The sequence below is a fragment of the Anticarsia gemmatalis genome, chromosome 5 (genome assembly GCF_050436995.1).
Source record: "Anticarsia gemmatalis isolate Benzon Research Colony breed Stoneville strain chromosome 5, ilAntGemm2 primary, whole genome shotgun sequence".
NCBI lineage: Eukaryota > Metazoa > Arthropoda > Insecta > Lepidoptera > Erebidae > Anticarsia > Anticarsia gemmatalis.
The window spans coordinates 10,301,394-10,321,520 of record NC_134749.1 but is presented as its reverse complement, the minus strand read 5'-3'; the positions used below and the strand labels follow the sequence as shown (position 1 = coordinate 10,321,520).

General features: G+C 35.5%; 4 protein-coding genes across 8 annotated transcripts in view; 1 reads left to right on the top strand and 3 right to left on the bottom strand.

Moving 5' to 3' along the window:
- Positions 1–15,462, bottom strand: part of stan (Protocadherin-like wing polarity protein stan) — a 203,474-nt gene extending 188,012 nt beyond the window's left edge. For all 4 annotated transcript variants that reach the window (XR_012959493.1, XR_012959494.1, XM_076114743.1 and 1 more), the window contains exon 1: positions 15,292–15,462. The gene's annotated coding sequence lies outside the window, so the exon portion shown is untranslated. The remainder of the gene's footprint in view (positions 1–15,291) is intronic.
- The window catches only part of LOC142973151 (calcyphosin-like protein), a 66,383-nt gene that overhangs the window by 23,039 nt on the left and 23,217 nt on the right, over positions 1–20,127 (top strand). Inside the window, exon 1 of one of the 2 annotated variants that reach the window (XM_076114747.1) lies at positions 19,528–19,666. The exons of the other annotated variant lie outside the window; for it this stretch is intronic. Coding sequence (XP_075970862.1) covers positions 19,645–19,666 — 22 coding nt within the window. The 5' untranslated portion in view covers positions 19,528–19,644. Of the gene's footprint in view, positions 1–19,527; positions 19,667–20,127 lie in introns of those variants that run through there. 2 annotated transcript variants of the gene reach the window in all.
- On the bottom strand, positions 4,104–14,179 carry LOC142973232 (uncharacterized). The gene is made up of 2 exons (XM_076114870.1): positions 14,066–14,179; positions 4,104–13,613 (listed from the first exon to the last, which is right to left on the bottom strand). Exon 2 carries the CDS (start codon positions 13,494–13,496, stop codon positions 4,104–4,106), a length of 9,393 nt encoding a protein of 3,130 aa, XP_075970985.1. The 5' UTR covers positions 13,497–13,613; positions 14,066–14,179.
- On the bottom strand, positions 18,238–19,209 carry LOC142973389 (18S rRNA aminocarboxypropyltransferase). Its single transcript, XM_076115057.1, has one exon. The coding sequence runs from the start codon at positions 19,067–19,069 to the stop codon at positions 18,335–18,337; it is 735 nt and encodes a 244-aa protein (XP_075971172.1). The 5' UTR covers positions 19,070–19,209; the 3' UTR covers positions 18,238–18,334.

The following is a 20,127-nucleotide window of genomic DNA, read 5'->3' as shown; positions in this document are numbered from 1 at the left end:
TCAGCTTTGAATATTACTGGCTTATTGAACGATGAAACTTAATTATATCCGAGAAGCGACAGACAGCCTTGTCCCTATTTAAATATAATTTAGGAGTTATTTATACGTATTATTTATATACAAAAAACAATGCTTTCTATACATATTAAACTTTAACTTTATTCGCCATCAAAACGTCAAAGTTTGGCGAGATAACTAATTGTAATGTAATTAATGTACTGTTTGTTCAAATAAATAAAAATAAAAAGAACTATTTAGTTGTTGAAAATTTAAGTGTTTAAGTACATACATTTCAGTGCTTAATTTCTATGTATATATGTAGATAGAGGTTCTTCTAAGATTTAATTACGATTAGGTACCTACCATGCGAATGAATCCACACTAACTTTCCAATATTATAGTTTATGCGTATTTACAATTTACTGTTACTTGCTAACGAATAACGATGCAGGAATACGCAAGGAAACCTGTTTTAGTCTTTAATAGTTTTAGAAATATAAGTCTGACGAACTATGACTTACCTCCGGTTTCTGTGGTACATTTAGCGATAGTTTATCTATTCAAACTGCTTTTTTTATTTGAGTTTAAACACTATTGAATAGATAAACTACCGCTATATGTACTCAGAAATCGGGGGTTAGACCTGCGGCTAACTATGGGATAATAGTATGTAGAATGCATACAACAGTAACACGTAATATCCACATATTATTGTGCAAGAATCGGATCGTGTAACACATTATCCAAAAATCTATACAGAACTGTTTCCAAGAAAACGAAATAATGTCAACGTGTGTCCCACTGGTGGACAAAGGCCTCTCATCTTAGCTTTCAAATCTGTCTGACCTGTGCTATCATGGGCCAATGTCATAAGTCCATATTTAGTGCAAATATGTTTGAAATAAAAACTTCAATTTCACTCAATGGTTTCCCGACGCAAGTTATTCCCCTAATATTTCTACTTCATGAGAGTTTTGAATGTGTACCTATATAAGTAAGCATTATATCTACACTATGCATATAACTCACCCCGCAATAGTTATTTAAATGAGACTTTGGAATAGCAGAGTGAAGTGGGGCTGACATGTTGTATCCATATTCCATATTAATAGGACGCAGTCAGTGAAGCGATATATTTATAATGTGGAGTTTATTTTACACACGTTGAACGCAGCGATAGATGGGTCCGATGTTAAAATACAAAGTTTGATTATTTGTATAGTTCTTTCATTATCTTATGCTTGGTTTTTAATGACGTAAAGTCGTAAAAATATGTGAGTAGGTCTGTCAGTAAAAAAACATTGTTCTACTATGAAGTAACACTTTATGGCGGAGAATAACGTTCAAATGTAATTGTCCCAACAAATCGCACAAAATGTCCTAGTACCCTATGGTTTCATCAATTTTATCGATGCACTAACATTAATATAAATATAACAATAAAAAATACGATAACCACGGTCTCCTGAGTGAAATTTTGTAAAGTGCAATGCTATTCGAAACCCCTAAACTTCGCCAAATATTTTTGCCGCGTCACGCGAAAAAGTTTTTTGCGAAGAGGGGAAGCCTCTTTGGCTTAACTGACTGGCACTAAAGAGGGAAGCAACTTGATTTGGTGGTAAGTTTGACGTGGAATAATGGGATTTTGGTGAGCGATGACAAGGTAATATGAAGAATGGCTTAGATAAATATGGGTGGCTCAAGTAGATTTCAATGAAACACATGGATGGCCTACAAAATCAAGCCCTTCTGGCGTAATATGCCGCAAATCTTATGCCAGAAGTGTTTTTTTATTTTTGATTAACTGCCTCTGTGGCGCGGTCGGTAGTATATGCGACTGCGGTACGAGAGGTCTCGGGTTCGAATCCTGGGTCGGGCCAAAAAGTCTTTCCTGAGATTTTCTGTTAAGAATTTCTTAGAGATTGCCCGGAGTTAGGAAGTTGAGGTCGAAGACCTCCGTGCCTCGGAGAGCACGTAAAGCCGTCGGTCCTGCGCCTGACCTCTCACTGGTCGTGTCGGTTATCCGTCCCACCAAACTATGAGAGTGATGGAATAGAGAGTGTACCTGTGTATTGTGCACACACTTGGACACTATAAACAAAGTCCTGCACAGATGGCCAGTTTCAATGAAACTGACCGCCGTAGCCGTATATCGGCTAGGAGGACATTATTATTATTATTTATTTTTGAAGACAACTCCCGCTCTTAGAATTGCTCTTGTGTCGCAGGGACTTAACAAACATACAAACAACGGGCACAAAGCACAACCAGACCTGAAATATTTGTGGATCGCACACAATTGTTCCGTATGGGAATCGAACCCACGACCTCCCGACGCAATGTATAGCTAACAAATGTAAATTTTACTAAAGATTGAAGACCTAATCTGACTCCCACAAAACCCGCAGTAATGTAATTTATCATTTTGACCAAAAAAGCGGTCGCCGGAACTAATCCACTTGTGGCAGTGCTAATAATGTCCAGATTTATTAAAGGACAAACGGCCTCAACTTTGATAGAGACCAAACTTCATACTTTAATCTACACCATCAATTTCAATTTGTTCGGATGAATCTGAAAGTTGCTCGGAACTTTTGAGCGATTAATATTCTAATATTACCCATTGTACAGTGTTCAATCTACGATAAATTACTTTGACCTTTGCCTGTTAAATCAACAGCAAAATTTTGTTTCCCATTACTGTACATCTAACCTTTTGATCTTTGATTGGAAAGTAATCGAGTACAGAGACATGTTATAACATATAAACAATCCATACTATACACACATTTCCAGTGTGTTATATTACATTGGACAGAATCGGCGTGGGTTCACCCTGGCATGGAAACAGCTGCCACATAACAACGTAGAAATATGCTAATGAACATACACCAAACACTCGGACGTGGCGGCAAAAATCAAAAGTACAGGGATCTAATTTAGGACCAAATTTCAAAAATCTGTTACAACATTAATTCGAAAAGCAAAGCAAGCAGATAAACTCATATAAAAAGAAAATATATTACAAAGTTTTTTTTAGGTAACTTGTATTTGTGACAAAATGGCGTTCGTAAATTTAACTAGGATAATAAATATGGTGCCTCATGAATTGAATTTTCTGGTAAAAAGATTACGAAGCCAATAGTGGATCAGGCTAACCCCAGATCGATAGATATGAGCGTGGAGTGCATGTACGCTGTACTAAGGGTAGGTACCGCAATATCTACGTGCAAGGGTCCTCCCCTCTGACTCATAAAGAGGGTGGCGGTTCTCCCTTTCACTTTTGAGGGTTTGGTCGATATTGCTCTCTTTTGTTTTCGCACTTTGAACGGAACGTTCAGACTAAAATTCGTGATAGTATGTTAACTATTTTAAAGTTTGTTTTGATAAGCTCCGTATAACCGTTTGGGTGAATTAGAATAAAATATTCTTATATATTTTCTGACTTCCTTTACACTCCTTAGTTTATATTTGTTCATTATATTTGTAGTTATATTTAATTGACCTAGCTTAAACTAGAAAACAGAGTAAAATTAAAATTATAGTGTACTAGATTAGGCAGAGAAAATCAAGGAAGTTAGATTATAGTAAGGTTCATATTTTGAAAAGTTATGTTACAGCAACATTCAAGAACACTGTATAACAGAGTTAAAATATTTTTACTGTTGGAATAGAGACTTATAATTTTATAAATTTTAGGTTCTATTCAGTAAGTATTTTATGCATAAGGATATGGTAATAGTTTGTCACTACTATTATCGACACTATGACTTGTATTACCGAAATGTAATCATGTAATTGACTGGTAAGAATCATTATTTATTTCGTGCGTGCATCAGTGTTTTGTATGTAATTTTGTACTCTACCCTTGAGCATTAGGGGCTTCGTGGTCGTTGACCTCTGGGGTGCAATCATCAATAAAAGACGGACATAGTATAGGGTCATAAATTTTGGCTGCAAGTTAATAAAAGTTGAACAATTAATTGCAATACATATTTAGCTACTAAGAATTTCAACCGTGTGCGGTTTCACAATCAATTTATAAGTCAATTTATTATCAGGTAGATATATAAAAAAGAGACTAAATATTCATCAAAATATATTTATTTCGTACACAAGTAGCAATACAATACAGACCTATATAAACGTGTTCCAATATAATAAGGACTGAAAACAATAACAGATAACACAAATAACATAATATGTGTAAAACGTTTCGAAAACAAACTTAATTTCGTAAGACGAGGATTAAATCGTGAACACAAGGAATTAACACAACGACATGATTTAGTTCGAAGAATTGCCTTTATAATATTATTACAAAACTTAGTAGGCCCTTTTTGCCATCTCAAAGGTTGTTGTGGACTCTTTCCCATAAGAGTCTTCATGTCTATCAAATCATCAATCCTGTCATTTAGAAGTGTCTTAGAGCCCGTCTTTCTCTTATTAATTAGTGCGTGATTTCGCACAGAATCATCGTTGCTAGAATGTTTGAAACCACGCTTTATGACTCTCGGTTCAGGCTCTATGTGATTCTTCTTTGAACGTTTATGTTTCTTCGCCTTTTCTACTTTATGTATGTCCCACAGTGAATCCGTCATAAATAGCATATTATCCCGTTTATTATCTCCTATCATGTCTTTCATATCCAACTCGTTATTTCCAAACTCTTTAATATTTATAGCATTTTTGTTGAGCATTAAAATGTTTTCACATAATAATTGCTTCTTTATTTCCTGACTCATTTTCTTCGCTTCTAGTATCTGTTCGTCAACTTTTAATATTTTTTTACTCAGTTTTAAAATGTCTTTATTAATTTTAGTAGAACATGCCTTACAACGCCTTTTTTGCATCAATTTCAGTTTAGATTTTAATTCTTCTTCTAAAGCATCTCTTTTACTTTCTTTTGCTCGTATAATATTCCTACATTTACAAGAACACTTGTTTTGAAGTGACAAGTTATTTTCAATCTTGCAGAATTGAATATCAAGATTTGAAAAATATTTATCTTTATAGTTTAAACAGGGACAAGATGTGTTGTTGCCTTTTAAACGGTTTTGTTCGATATGACGCAAATGTTGTCGCATCTTCCGAGTTTGTTTATCGCTACGAGAAGACGAGGACATTTCTGTAGACCCGTTGGCTACACTAACATTCCTATCATTATTAGCAGGATTATTATTTTTTATTGGTTCACCCGCAGTGTATGTACGATTTTTGGGTGTAGATTCATTACGGATATTGCCGTCTGTATCTATGTTTTTAAATAATTTAGACTTTTTCATCTTAGAAGTTTTTGCAGATTTATACTTTGTATCAATCAGTTCACGAGATGGTTGATAGCGACCGCCTGAAGTTTTATCAGAAGACGATAAAAGTAATGTCGAGGAATCTTGTTTTTTGAAAGGTTTCCGATTAATTGCCTTTGATTCTTGTGTGTTACTAGTTATATTACTATTACTGGCTACGGTTGAATTTGTCTCTTTATATCGAGACGTTGAGGATTTTTTACCAACGTAAGCGTATTTTGCGGGTGATACAATTTTAATCGCTTTTGGATCTTTTAAGGTCTTAGGGTCCTTTAAGCACAACGCAGCTTCTTTAGATTGATTGCAGCGTACATATTGAGCAGTTTCTAAAGCGTTATAATTTATTTTATTTGCCTTCTTCTTTGCAAATACCATTAAACAGCGTAACATAGTTCTTTTTAAATTTGAGAATGCCGCCGCAGGTTTTGTGCTTGGCAGCATATTGCCTACAACAGAGTAATTTTCCTTTGCCAAAGATTGAAGAGAATTTTGATAACGAGAACAATATGATTCATTTGAATATCTACGACGGACACGTGTATTAGAAAAATTGCTTGCAGAAGTAAGCATGTCGTCTTTAGCATTTTTAGGTTCGTAATTGAAAACAGTTTTACTCTTAGACTTATTGAAATGTGAGGGACTGTACGACATAATAGTTTCCATCTTGGTAGTATTTAATATATTTTTCTTGCTACCATCAACGTGTTTGTACAATTTAGGGTGCACTTGATATTGCACCCAATATTGTTTGGGTCTTAAAAATAGTGATGGTTCATTTTCATTTCCCTGAATATATTTGGCTATTTTAGAAGTACACATTTCTGGTTTATTTGTTTTATTTCTTTCCGAATCTTGGGATTGAAGTATTTTTTGGCAGTTTTTACCGACTGAAGTTGTCAAAGTTCCGAGTTCAGGTTTCGTCAATTGGTTTTTATAGAACATGTTTGTAATTGAAAATGCTTTATTAGGTGCTTGAGATTCCGATTTAATTCGCACAGCATTATAAACCTCAAAATATTTTCCTTCTGATTTCGTGTTTCGTAAGTTTTTCTTTTGAATGCTTGAAGTAAGAAACTTTTTTTCTTGCTTTCGTTTTCTGTTTTTGCCTTTTTGCCGTTTCGATGAGCGGATTTGAATCATAATTTTTGACGGTGATGGTTTATGTTTGTTATGTTTTGCTTTTACAGGTGCAGCAGCGACAGCTTTAGGTAAAACGCTTTGTAGCTTTTGCAGAATCTTTTTGTTATGCAGTCTTTCAGAGCTTGATTCTGCAGAAGACGGTTTACAAACTGGTTCTATTAATATTTTACACCCTTTTTTGAATCGTGAGTTCTTAACTATTCTTATCTCTTTTGGTAGTTTTTTATTAAAACCTTTTTTCTGTGTCTTGTACGACAGAATTCCGGACATAAACGACGATTGTTGCTTTTCTGCCTCCATTACATGAGTTCTAGATACAACAACTTTACGTTCATGATTGTTTTCTGTTAATAATTTAGAGTTTTCATGTGGACTATATATACTAAGGACACTAATGTCGCTGACACTTGAATCCATTGCGAGTGCTGTTCGTGGAATGTAATTATTTGTCTCAGTTATCGTACCCTTATCCTGTTCATTTCTTTCAATTTGTCGACTTTTGAGCGCATTCATGGTTGTGTTCACTTCAGCTCTCAAGAGCGTCAAAGTGCAAAAGCACCGCTTCAATATTGAACCCCTTCCAGAACCAACTGATTCCGTTTTGACAGATTCTGCTTGTACTGGTGTTTCGCGTCGGGGTTTCACAGAACCGGTGCCTAGAGACAATTTAGGAGGAGGAGGAGGACATTTTGTACTGCAAGAAGAAGTCTTGCATTTTGATGGACTGCAAGGGGGTTCCCCACAAGGTAAACTCACTTTAGATCTATCTTTATAAAACTCGACGTTGAAACTGAAACTAGAACCTAAACGCACTGCTTGGCGGTTAATATTTTCCACGGCTCGTGAAGGTCGAGGTGGCTTCACGACTGCTGCTGCCTGAGTTGTCTTACGTTTCTTCGGCGGCACAGTGTGGCTGATTATAGTTTTAGTTCTTGGACGTGGAGTTTCAGTAGCGAAGTCTTTCATTCTTGCTCTTATACGCGCCAAACATTCATAAGGATCACATTCACCGGGTATACAGACTCCAGGTTCACATTCATAAGGTTCTAATTCATATTTTCCTTTGGTCTTTGTGCCATATTCCCTAGCTACTGGTTTTATCGTGGGCTTGGATTTTGCTCTAGTGGCAGCTGCTTTATACGTAGTCCCATGTACAGTTCTGTCCAAAGTTTGTTGTCTGCCAATTTTTTGAAGTTTTAACGTACAAAAACATCTCTTCAATGTGGGACCAGACGCTATAGATACTGTTTTAACTTTTGATTGAACAGGAGTATCTCGTCTGGGTTTTTTAGGGGGAGTCACTGCCTTCGTCGCATGAACTGGTGGCTCAGTGATAGTTGTTTTAGGGCATTTTAGAGTAGGCTTACAGTAAGGAACTACATCTTTATAAAACTCTATGTCAAAACTGAAAGTAGATGCTAAACGTACCGATTGCCTATGTCCTGTTGTACTGACACATGGCACTTCTCTTTTAGGGGGCCGTTCAACCTCCTTTTTTTCGGGTGGCGGTTTAGCCTTTGAAGGTCTAGTGGGTTTTGTGCTTTTAGGTATGACTACGGTACTAGAAACCGAACGAGTCTTAGTAGGGCAAGTACAAGTCGCCTGTTCTGTTCCGTTTCTTTTTTTTATTCTTTCTAAACACACTGTCGGATCACATTCTCCAGGTACACAAAAGCCAGGTTCACATTCGTTTGGGTCAAGCGTTCTTCCTTGATATTTAAACTTTTTCTTAGTGCTAGTACCTTTCTCCATATAAACATTATCTAGTTTTTGTTTTTGTGTTTCAGTTGATATATTCTCCTTTTCAGGTTTTGGTGGTTTTGGTGGTTTTGGCTTTGGTGGTTCTTTCTTTGGTGGTTCTTTCTTGGGTGCTTCTTTCTTAGGAGGTTCTTTCTTGGGTGGTTCTGTTTTTGGTGGTTCTGTCTTCGGTGGTTCTGTCTTGGGTGTTTTTTTTTGAAATTGTAAAGTACAGAAACATCGTTTCAAAAATGGTCCAACCCCTGTGTTTTGTGATTTTTGAGTCGTGGACTGTGAGTCAGAATCACGTAAAGCCTTTTTACGTTGAGTTTGTTTAACAACGGAACGTTTCGTTACAGGTACACTTGGGGCACGTTTTTCAACTTTGGGTTCCGGTAGTCTAGTCGGTCTAGGTGGTCTAGGTGGTCTAGAGGCCCGAGACACTTGTTTCGCTTTAGGGGATGCATAACCCGGTTGATCTTTGAAAAACTCGACATTAAAACTAAAACTTGAACCAAGATTTACAGCTTGTTTCCCTACAGAGGAACAACAGACAGGAGATGGTTCTGGACATACTCGTACTTTCTCTACAACAGTTTTTCTCTTTGGTGGAGTAAATTGCACTTCGCTGACTCGAGACTTGCGCGCAGGTTTCATACTAACCGCAGATGATGTTTTGACAATATCTGCACTTGAAGCCTGATCTGTACGATTTCTTCGATAGATACGTTTTAAACATTCATAAGGGTCACATTCTAAGTGATTACAAAAATCAGGCTCACATTCAAATGGCTCTAATTTATTCGGATAAGTTCTTACATTGTAAACTTTCATCACACTTCTTTTACTTCCAGCGTTGCTAAAGGGATTATATGTTTTGAATGTAGAATAAGCTTCTTCTTCCGGCATTGGTGGTTCATATTTAGCATCGTCAAATTTTGACGTGCAAAAACATTTTCTTAATATTGAACTAATCTGTTTTACTCTTGGGTTTTTGCGCTCTTTTTTCTCAATTCTTTGACTGTATTTTACTTTGTGCATACTGTCTCTAAAAGATTGAACAGTATCAGCATTCATGCAAATGTTTTCATAAAGATGTTGTTGTTGGTAATTATTGTAGATATTAAAGTCAAAATTACTCAAAGAATTACTCATAGCCCGGCTGTACGATTGTTTCTTTTCACTCAAGCCTTTATTGATTATTTCATTTTGTGAAGGATCCTGATGTGATTCCCGTGAAGTGTTTGAAGAGGTTGCACAAGACGATATTGAACTTGTTTTAGAACTTATTGATTGTGCTTTACATTTATATGTTTCAAAATTACGCTGGTGACGTCGATGCGCTAACATTTCTGCTTTGTATCTTTTTTTTGGACGAACATTCATATTTATTCCTTGAAACTTTGCAGAACAAAAACATCGTTTTAGAAAGGAACTTGATTTCCTGCATTCATGTACATTTGCTTCGAGGTTTCTGTTGCCCGGAATCCTTTTATTCCGAAAAAGATGTTGTCTAGTTTCTTCCTTTTGAAAATGTATGTGTTTTGACCCCTTCGTATGTCTTTTAGATTTATTGTCCTTGTATTTATTTATTCTTGTCTTCTTTTTGTCGATGGAGGTCGACGTATTTGTAGAATCTTTTTCATGGAATCTGCAAATAGAACGAGCGCGTGCGGACTGTTTTTTGAAATCTGCCTTTCTGGGAAGGATCTGATATCTAAAGCCAGTCTTCGTTTTGAACATTCGTTGTTTTGGCAGACAAGACTGCTTTTCATAGAACTGGCATTCCCTGACTTCTATTTCATTTTTTTGTGAGCTTGAGCTGGAAGCTGGTGTTGTATCTGTGTCAGATAAACCGGACATTCGCCTCATAGAGTTATTCATATTTAATTCACATTCATCAGGATAATCATTATCTGGTTCACAATATTTTGGATCGTGTTCATAAGATTTAAGTTTGTTTAGGTTTGATCGAAATCCATTATTATCTACTTGCACATTCATGGTGCAGAAACACCTCTTAAATATGGAAGAAATACCATTATTGCGAGGGTACATTGATATTGGGTTAACTATCTGTGAGGGATACACAGCGCTTCTTCCAGACAGACTTTCACCGTAACTGCTTTCAGCTATGGTGTAGTTTTTAGATTGTAGCATCTTGGGAAAACTTGGTCTATTTGAAGGTCCAATTTTAAAGTAATTCACTGAACAACTAAGTTTTGACCTGATTTGTAGAGTTTTTTTCGATACTAAGCTAAACAGACTTAGATTGGTTGAGCCATGGACATAAGAATGGGTTTTATTAGATTCTATTGCAGTAACAGATGTTGATAGAATGCAATTCGGACCATTTTTCTCTGAAATCTTTTTACTGTATATTTGATTTTGAATTATTTGTGTTAAACGTGGATTGTGTCTGCGTTGATTCGGTTTCCCTACAGTAAATTTGCTTCGGGCGGTGGTGTATACTTGAATCGGTTCTAATGTTGAGAAATTAGAACTTTTAGCTGTTTTATATTTTTTTACCAATCTTACAGAGTTTTGTTGTTTCTTTTTCCTAATCTTCGGATTACCTACGTTTTTCTTTCTTCGTGCATGATATATTTTTGAGGCTAATATTTGCCTATATTTTTCAGAATCCAAACTATTTTCGTAACTAAAAAATGTATTAGACGCCTTTTTGTTTTTGTTACGCTCTGATCGTAAATAATATTTGTTTTTCCTATTCCTTGTTTTACATCTGTGGTTATCGTGACGTTTTTGTCTGCATCTAGCCCTTTTAGATTTAGCTCTCGCGGTACGTCCTATTGCATGGTATGATGTCGCGATAGTAATGCTACTTTTTATATTGGTAGTACATTTGTGTATAGACTCAGGCGCTTGATTATAAGAAGCCACAATGTGTGGTAGGTTCAGTAGTTTTTCTAAAAGACTTCTTGAGGTTGTGATGCTTTTACAACAGTTACTTTCGGTAGTTACGGTTTCAGTTTGTTTGTTAACTTTATGTTTTTTCACTTTCGTCTTATTATCAAGTTGTTGCCGATGCAGGGGACAAATCAAAGGTTGAACCACGGCGGGACTCTTGTGTAGGCGATATTTATCCGCGCGCATAATATTACGTTGATAATCGCCCGTTTTAGAAATTTTGGGAAGGAGAAGACATTTTTTTAGATAACTTTGGTAAGCAGACCATAATTTCTCTTTGATAACACTGAAATTCGAGTCGCAATCTTGTGTTTGGTGTGAATGACGACACTTTTTCTCCCATCGAAGTTGCCAGTTATCGTTAGTTCCTTTTGGGTTGTATGTTCTAACTGGAATATCACGTTTGTAAGATAATCTTAAAGTTTGGCTATTTTTCATATTGTGTAATTGAGATTTTAAACTCTTCTTATTGGGTCTTTCAGTCGCAATTGTAGTGTGTCTTCGTTTTTTAATAGTATCTCTTGTTACTATATCTTTACCGGACTTTTGAAACCTTTGTTTAGGTGATAATGCAACTTGTAAAATTTTATTATAATCATCGGCAAAGCATTTTTCTGTAGATATAGACACGTTAACGGATTTAGTGAGCTTTTTCGGATTCTCTATATTTCGGTCCAGAGAAACCAATGTTCTTCCGCCGTTTAGAATTGTGGGTGTTGTAATAAAATGTTCTAATTTCTTAATGTCAATTTTTAACGCACGTAAACTATCTTGCAAATTTTCTTTGCTAGTACATTTTTTCTTACAATCTTGTTGTGAATTCTTAGCTTTTACACTGAAAGCAGCTTGTTTAAAACCTCTATTTGTGGATCTTACTCTGTAACACGGAATTTTCTTTATTTCCATATTAGGTGTTTTCATTTTCAATGATAATGGAATAATATCTTTGTGGTATACGGTAGAACATTGTATTTGGGAGGCAGGTGAAGTATTTGCTAATCTTTTTAAAATATGTTCATACTTTGCAGAAGTTAATGCATTCCGGATTTCAATGATTTTCTTTTTATAACATTGCAGGGCATTTGATTTATAGTTCGCTGCATTTTTTATGCACGATGATACTTGTGAGACTTTACTGGTACTCATGTTTTTTAGTTTTAAAGTACAAAAACACCTTTTCAGCGCGTGCCCGCCACTTCGCAATTTTCTTGCCATTTGTTTTTGATTAGTGTTGGTAATTTTTTTACTGACATTTGGCTTTGTTCGGTCCACTTTTATTTGCGTAGATAATTTAGAAAACTTATTTTTGTCACTCTTATGGGATCTAAAATCAGGCCTTTTACTAGAATTCAAAATGGTCAAAGGTTTTTCCGTTTTAATTTGACTTAATTCGAACCTTTTATTTCCAACAGCATTCCTATCAATTTGTCTTGTGGGAATTACTGCAGCAAGATTTTTGTACGGTTTATACTTTTCAAAGTTTGTGGTAGTTTTGTCATTGTTTTCCGTTACGATGCCTTGGTTGACTTCGTATGAGGTACCTGGGGTAGATAGAGTAATATTTGTTTTTAAGTCGTTGCAATTTAGAGATTTTTCCATTACATGGCTTTTCTTTGTCTCTTCTGAGTTTACAGGAACCGAAATAATCTTCTTATTTGGCGTATTCTGTCGACGTTTAAATAATCGATATTCCTCTGGCTTATATTTCTTGCATGATTTATCGATTAAATTCATAATTATTTTCTTATCAAATTTACTAGGCTTTTCGGGGCGAACTTTTTTCAACATTTCCCTGGATTTTCGTTTTAATATTTCCTCGTACTTAAAAGTGCAAGTACATGGATCTGACTTAATGTTTTTGGTTCTAAATTTTATTCCTAATCGTAATTCATCACGTGATTTGTACATTGATAAAATGCTTGATTTAGAATTAAGGCCAATTTGTCGTGATTTGCGTCCGTTTTTCATGTGTTCAAGTCTTGTCTTTGATAAGTAGTTAGAACAGCCACAACATTCATTTCTTTCTTTGGTATTTTTAGGGCCTAAAATAACGCCTTTGTCGACCAAGTCGACTAGCGCAATAATATCACTTTTCTCCGCTTCTTCGGTGTCTATTCCAACCTCTGAAGTTTTGTGAGAGTTGTAACTGTTAGAGAGCAACTGGCTCCTGAGGTCTTCGTACAACACTCTAGTTTTAACTAATTTCTGTAAAAGTTTGCTTTCTCTTTGAGGTATGTATTTTTCGTGGAGCAATCTATCAATTTTCGATCCTTGGTGGGCCAATAGACGTCGTATAGACGTGCGATCAACGTCACTGCTGCAAGAACACGAGGTACAGGAACAGCTAGCGTTTGACACAGTGTCTCCATGTATTGGCTTCATTTTGTTTTTTTAGAATTAGCTTCACACATCAGATCAGTGAAACTAGTACGTTCGATTTGTTACCTACAAACAAAATCGAAAGCACGGTCCATCACCAAGCTGTGTCATAACGTTAACCTGTAAAAATATTTTCTCATAAAATTTTATTCTAATTGAAATTCTCCGGGGAAGGCCTGTATCCTACAGTAGACGTATTTTGGCTGACGTGACGAGGTTATTTCCTATAGTAGTCTACTAAGCTGAATTTCATTTTACGAAAATAAAGTTTACTATTTGAATAACTCTTTCGTACAACTTTTAGGACCAACTGAAGTTTTACTGAGCGTCGGATGATGTAACACAAAACATAATTTATGTAATTTTTTCAAGTTTATTATATTAAAACATATCTTTGGAACCCAAACGAATATACAATTCAAGTTGAACAAGCCATATTCACTCGCAATTAGTCTGATTTTCAAAACGATAGATTTTAGGTTTGTTTTGTGATAAATTAACGTTGAATCTTTGCTATTAAACATTTACTTTGACAAAACCCGCGAAATAGCAAATGAATGGAAACAGCTTACCTGAATTATTCAGTGTTAAACACGGGCCCAATATTTAGGCCCTGATTAAATCTTTATAGACAATATTTCACATTTTTATTCCTTTAAAACAATAACAAGAATTTCCTTGCCAAATTCACATAACTATAACACAAAAATTTTAGAAAAATATTATTCGGCTGTCAAAAATAATCGAAATGAAAATGTCATTTATCAACACTATTTTTTTTCGTTAAAAACCTTTCTAGTTCTTTGCTGCTAGTATTATTTTGTCCGTGAAGGTCGTATTTATGAAAGCATAAATATTACCCCAAAAGGAACCTAAGTTAAAAGAATTTAAACAATGAAAGCATTTCAATTTCGTGCCAAAACGAAGGTAGCGTCTGCCAATAGCAATAATAAGTTAAAGAATATAGGAGTCCAATAAGATGTAAGCGGTCTGTGACTAGACGCTGTGAAATTCTATGTGAGAGGCCTATTGGAGTCCAATAGTGGACGCTTTTGCAATAAGTTAATGATACAAGAGATACCTTCAAGGATAGATCCAAGCAACTGACCTATTAGCTATATTATGTCTGCTTGTGGTATATCACTGTCTACCTCTCAATGCCGATAGGTTATTGAGAACGGCTATTAACTATATTATTATTTTGTGATAACATTACTGACAATGTAATTGCAAATTAAGTGATAGCGATTCGCAGACTGTGAACAATGAATAGTTTTGCTACAAACATTACTGCGAATCGCCGCGCGCCGTAAGGTTTGTAGCAAAGCAACTCATTATTAAGTTACGAAATCAACTCTACAGAGTAAAGAATTTGAAAAAAAAAAATAGATTACCCAGGTGCTACCTATATGTAAAAAGCATAAATAAAATCGCTTTTTTCACATAATGATCGGTAAATAGGTACTAAAGAACACACACAAACAACCAACACTATTCACTATTTAAAAAACACTGTTTATAACACTAATAAGTAAAGGCATGATTATTCTACTTGAAACAACTAAAAGATCATGTAAGTATTTACACTTCGCTGTAAACTCTCGTGAGAATACCGGCGAATCTCGAAAGTAGAGCGCATAAAACTAAGAGGAAAGTTACACATTAGTAGTAACTTTTATCTAAAACTAAAAGTAGCCGCATCTAAAGCAATCATTTAGGTATTCATCAGAGGTTAGTGACTTGCGACTTGCGAGACACCTGCGTGACAGGTTGCATAGAAGTCAACGGACAAACTTACCCAAGTTCCAAAAAGTTAGTCCAATAAGTCCACAGTTCCAAAAAAATATTCACTCACACTACAAACACAACACAATAATTACAAACACAAACAAATCACTCATAAAGTAAGTGATATAAGTTATTCCGCGAGTTTCAAACCGCCACTGCACCGAACAATAACCGCCTCACACACTCGGTTAGCAAAAGCAAACTAAACGAAAAGCGAACTCGAACGCACGCATGTCGCAGAAACTTGAATCCCCACAGCAGGGACCCAAAAAACTTTTTTGAATACAAAAGCTCTCTCTATCAGACTTCGCACGCAACTTTTATTGTAATTGTGCGGTAGAAACTAGATGGCGCTACCGTAGGAAAAATTGTAATAGTTCAATCAAGTTATTGTAGATAGCGTTAGTGGCACGTACTAAGTAATATAGCGAGCCGATAGATGGCGTTTTTACCATTCTCTGCTTGTGCTGATTATTGCGAGTCTCGTATTTAAATTTTATGGCAGTCACTGTGATTGTTACAACAATACTTAACATACTATTTGTTATTTCATCCTATTATTTTAAAGAAATGGAACTCCATGAAATGCCAGTACAACCTGCTTTGTAAGGCCCAGCGCAGACAGACCGGAATAATCCTCGCGCGGTCTCGAGCATTTTCTTTACGGCTCGCGGATGCTCGAGCATGCTCGCGACTGCTCGAGCCTGCGCGAGGAAAACTTTCTAGGTTACCATTCTTCATTAAACAGGCCAGTTTTCGTGAAAATTCGTCAACGATGGTAGACTGGGCCATGATTATAATTGCTCTTTTGACTGAAGAAGAATAAAAATGACGTTCTCTCTCTTTAAACTCAGTAACAACATTGAAATTTTTCGTACGATGCTCGCGCGTCCTCGAGTATGCGCGGGGATACCCGCGCATCCTCGAGGACGCGCGAGCATTTTTTGTCAGGTTCAAGCAATTATGCACTTTATTTTAATTAAATTAAAGTTGATTTTCAAGTGCGTTAAAAAAATCCTCTCCGCTGCGCTCCTCTTGGTCTGCGCTGACCCTAACACTTCAAAATCTATACTAATATAATAAAGCTGAAGAGTTTGTTTGTTTGTTTGAACGCGCTAATCTCAGGAACTACTGGTCCGATTTGAAAAATTCTTTCAGTGTTAGATAGCCCATTTATCGAGGAAGGCTATAGGCTATATAACATCACGCTACGGTCATTAGGAGCGGAGTAGCAATGAAAAATGTTACAAAAACGGGGAAATTTTTTACCAATTCTCTTAGGTGACGCAAGCGAAGTTGCGCGGGTCATAAGCACTAAGCATGCTTAGTACATCAGTACTAATTCATATAAAATAAACCTCAGCTGTTCACAACACAAAATACATATTTTCTTTTTCTTGCTAAACGTTAGAGAAATTGCATTCATTTTCTTAAGTCAACAAACTCGACAGTCTTCACTAAATTCTGCAACGGCCCTTAGTTTCAAACAAACCAGTTTGTGTCGTACTATCGAACAAACTGAATCATGACCCACCATGTGCTCATTTTCTAAAACACGTCTATATGCGCGTAGGTCGAAATTGGCTTGAACCTACGTTTCCTTGGTGATGAATTTGTTATCTGTCATTATTGCGACAAATCTTTGTGCGTCAATACAATAATGCTTTGCTACCGTTTTCAACAGGCTCCGTGGCGTAGTGGGTTGATGTTACGACTGGGACGCGTCAGGAGTGGGTTCGATACCCACTCAGGACATGGTTTATTCGGACTTTGTAGGAAATAATGTCATTGTAACTATAAAAATTAAAATAATATAGGGTAACCAGCATAGTTATTACCCGGTTAAGGAATTGATACACAATTTTGGTCAATAGTATCTTTACCTATTTAGTAAAACATTGACTTAAACTCTGTTATAAACGCAACTTAAATATTCTTTCTAAAAGAACATCAGTCGTTTGTTTCAATAACTTTATACTAATTCAATATAAAACACTTAAATACAAGAAATATTAGTGAATACTGTTAATTCAAATGTGTTATCCTTAACAAATATTGCAACAAACTTATTTTTCTTTTCGAACTACACACCTGTCGCACAAACGTCGGACATGAGTTCTATAAATTAAAAGTGTTACCAATATTCTAAAAGTGACATATATCGCAATTAATTTGAACTGTATACTTTAGAAATTAAAATAAACGTATTATTCCTTAACATTGGCAATCACTGTATGATGGGCAATGACTATAGTGGTTACCCTAATCGTTACACAGATTTCTAAATGACGTGCTATTTGATATTTGTCATATTTGACACAAATAGGTTTTTTCGTAGTGAAAAGAGTTTATACTATTTACATTCTAGATTCAAATTAAGAGTGATTCATCGAAAACGTATCTACGTACTGTAATAACAAAGGTTAAAATTATCTGTAGTCGTAATACATCATAACACAGTCGTATGCATGTTTAAAATGTCCTAAGTGCAACTTTGACGATAAAGATGAAATTCTTAGTGTTTTGACGGTGTCAAGCGAATTGTCGGCAAAATGGGTCATGATTCAGTTGGTTCGATAGTACATCCATACACTGAAATCAAGCAAGAAGAACGTGCTTAATTCAAGGTGATATATATTATATATATCATATATCTATACTAATATAATAAAGCTGAAGAGTTTGTTTGTTTGTTTGTTTGTTTGTTTGAACGCGATAATCTCAGGAACTACTGGTCCGATTTGAAAAAATCTTACAGTGTTAGATAGCCCATTTATCGAGGAAGGCTATAGGCTATATAACATCACGCTACGGTCATTAGGAGCGGAGTAGCAACGAAAAATGTTACAAAAACGGGGAAAATTTTGACCCATTCTCTTAGGTGACGCAAGCGAAGTTGCGCGGGTCAGCTAGTAAAAAATATAGGTAGGTAGATAAATTAAAATCTGTGTTTATAATTATCAATAAATACATTTTTATTTTACAACACATTATCATTGTATACATAGAGGCATTATACATTAGTTACATAAAATAACAAAAACATTATTACACTATGAAGGTTCATCTTCCGACTCTGTTTCAGATTCACTCGGGGGCCACATTGGTCTGTCATCTTTCTCATTCTGAGCAGATTCTAAGAACTTCTCTTGAGCTTCCAACACACTCTTACTGTCAGTACAAGCTGCATACATATCTAAAGCCTCCGAGTTCAGTTCCAAAAATGAATGGCCCCATGAAAACTTTGACAAATAAAATTGTGCTTCTTTCTTATGCCCAGTTATAACCATAGCTGCAGCTAAAGCCTCCACACAACTCAACTGATACGGTTTTCCATAATTAATAGGATTTGCAGCAACTAAGAATGGCAATAGTCGTGGATGTGGTGACTTCATTCTACCAAAAGGAGTTTCATCAATTTTTGCCCATGAACAATCTATGACTGCTAAACCAAACTTCTCAATAATATCTTTGTCGTTAGGACTGACACATTGAGTACCAACAGGTGATAGTACTAATCCAGGAAATCGTTGACCCAGCTTCAGGTTTTTTATGAGATTGTGTCTTAAGAGTTTTCTGCCTGAGCACTTTTTCGGATCGCAATGGTTTAAATCCCACATGCTCACGGCAAATGAAGCTTCAACGCCTTCATTATCAGAGCTGCTATCATCAGAACCACTTTCTTCCGACGACTGAATACTTAGATCGTTTAATCTCTCAGCATAATCTCGCTTCACATGATGATTCGAACGCTTTCCATGGACGTTGCCTTTTTTTCCCGGCGCCATTTTTGTAGCTTAACAAAAAATATAATAAAATAGACGTTAATTCAATTAAATTGCTTTCTACCTTCTATTTAGAGTTGGAAGTTAGATAAAATTGTTTGTTTTCAAAACATAACCTTAAAACAATGTGATGTCAAAGTCAGTCAAAGTGACATACCTACTTGACAGACAGACACTATAGACAATCGAGTCCGCTGTCAACTTTGAAACTAAGGCTATTTAGTCCCAAAAGCAGAAAATAAATAAGACTTGTTGGAAAGGATTCTGTACAAATGACCAGCCCATAACTATTATTATTCTAATAATGGTAAATACTATTTTAGTTGGATGAGTTAAATAAATAAATAAATTGGTTAATATAAGATATGTTATTGAACCGCAAAGCAAACATTTTATTATTTCTCTTACACGCCACTTAATTAAATTATGAAGCCCGTCGTTGATTTACGAAGAAACTAGACAATTCATTGAACTGTCAATGACGTGTATTAGTTACAACAAAAGGTTATTTTGTTTTGTAGATTTTTTTTGTGATCAAGTTACATAAATATTTCAAAATTGATTTTACACGCGGAAGAATGAGCAGCGCCTCAATGGCGGGTAAGTTTAAAAAATATTGGAGATAAATTAATGTCATTTGAGAACGACATTATTTTAAAATCTTCCGTGATTTATTGTACCTATATCATGGCGAATATAAATTAGTTGGGTAAAGTAGTGCGATACACACCTTTTACGTTCAAATGGATTATAATAACTTAATGTATTCATAAAAAATGTCGGTTACTATGCTATGAAAACATTTTTATATCCGAACAGGCCAAGAATAAAATTTTCAAAAAAATATATTTCAACGTCCAAAAAATTTATAACGCACAAAAAGAGCGATGCTTCGTCGGATTCTAGATTGAAACTACCAGTTATAATCTTACTATTGTTGTTCTCTAAATTGTCAAACGAGTGGGTAGTGATTACCAACAGACTTACCTACTGGCATGTCCTACCCGGGAATTAGACTAGGTACTTATTCAGATACCTAATACAACTGGTGTTTGATATCC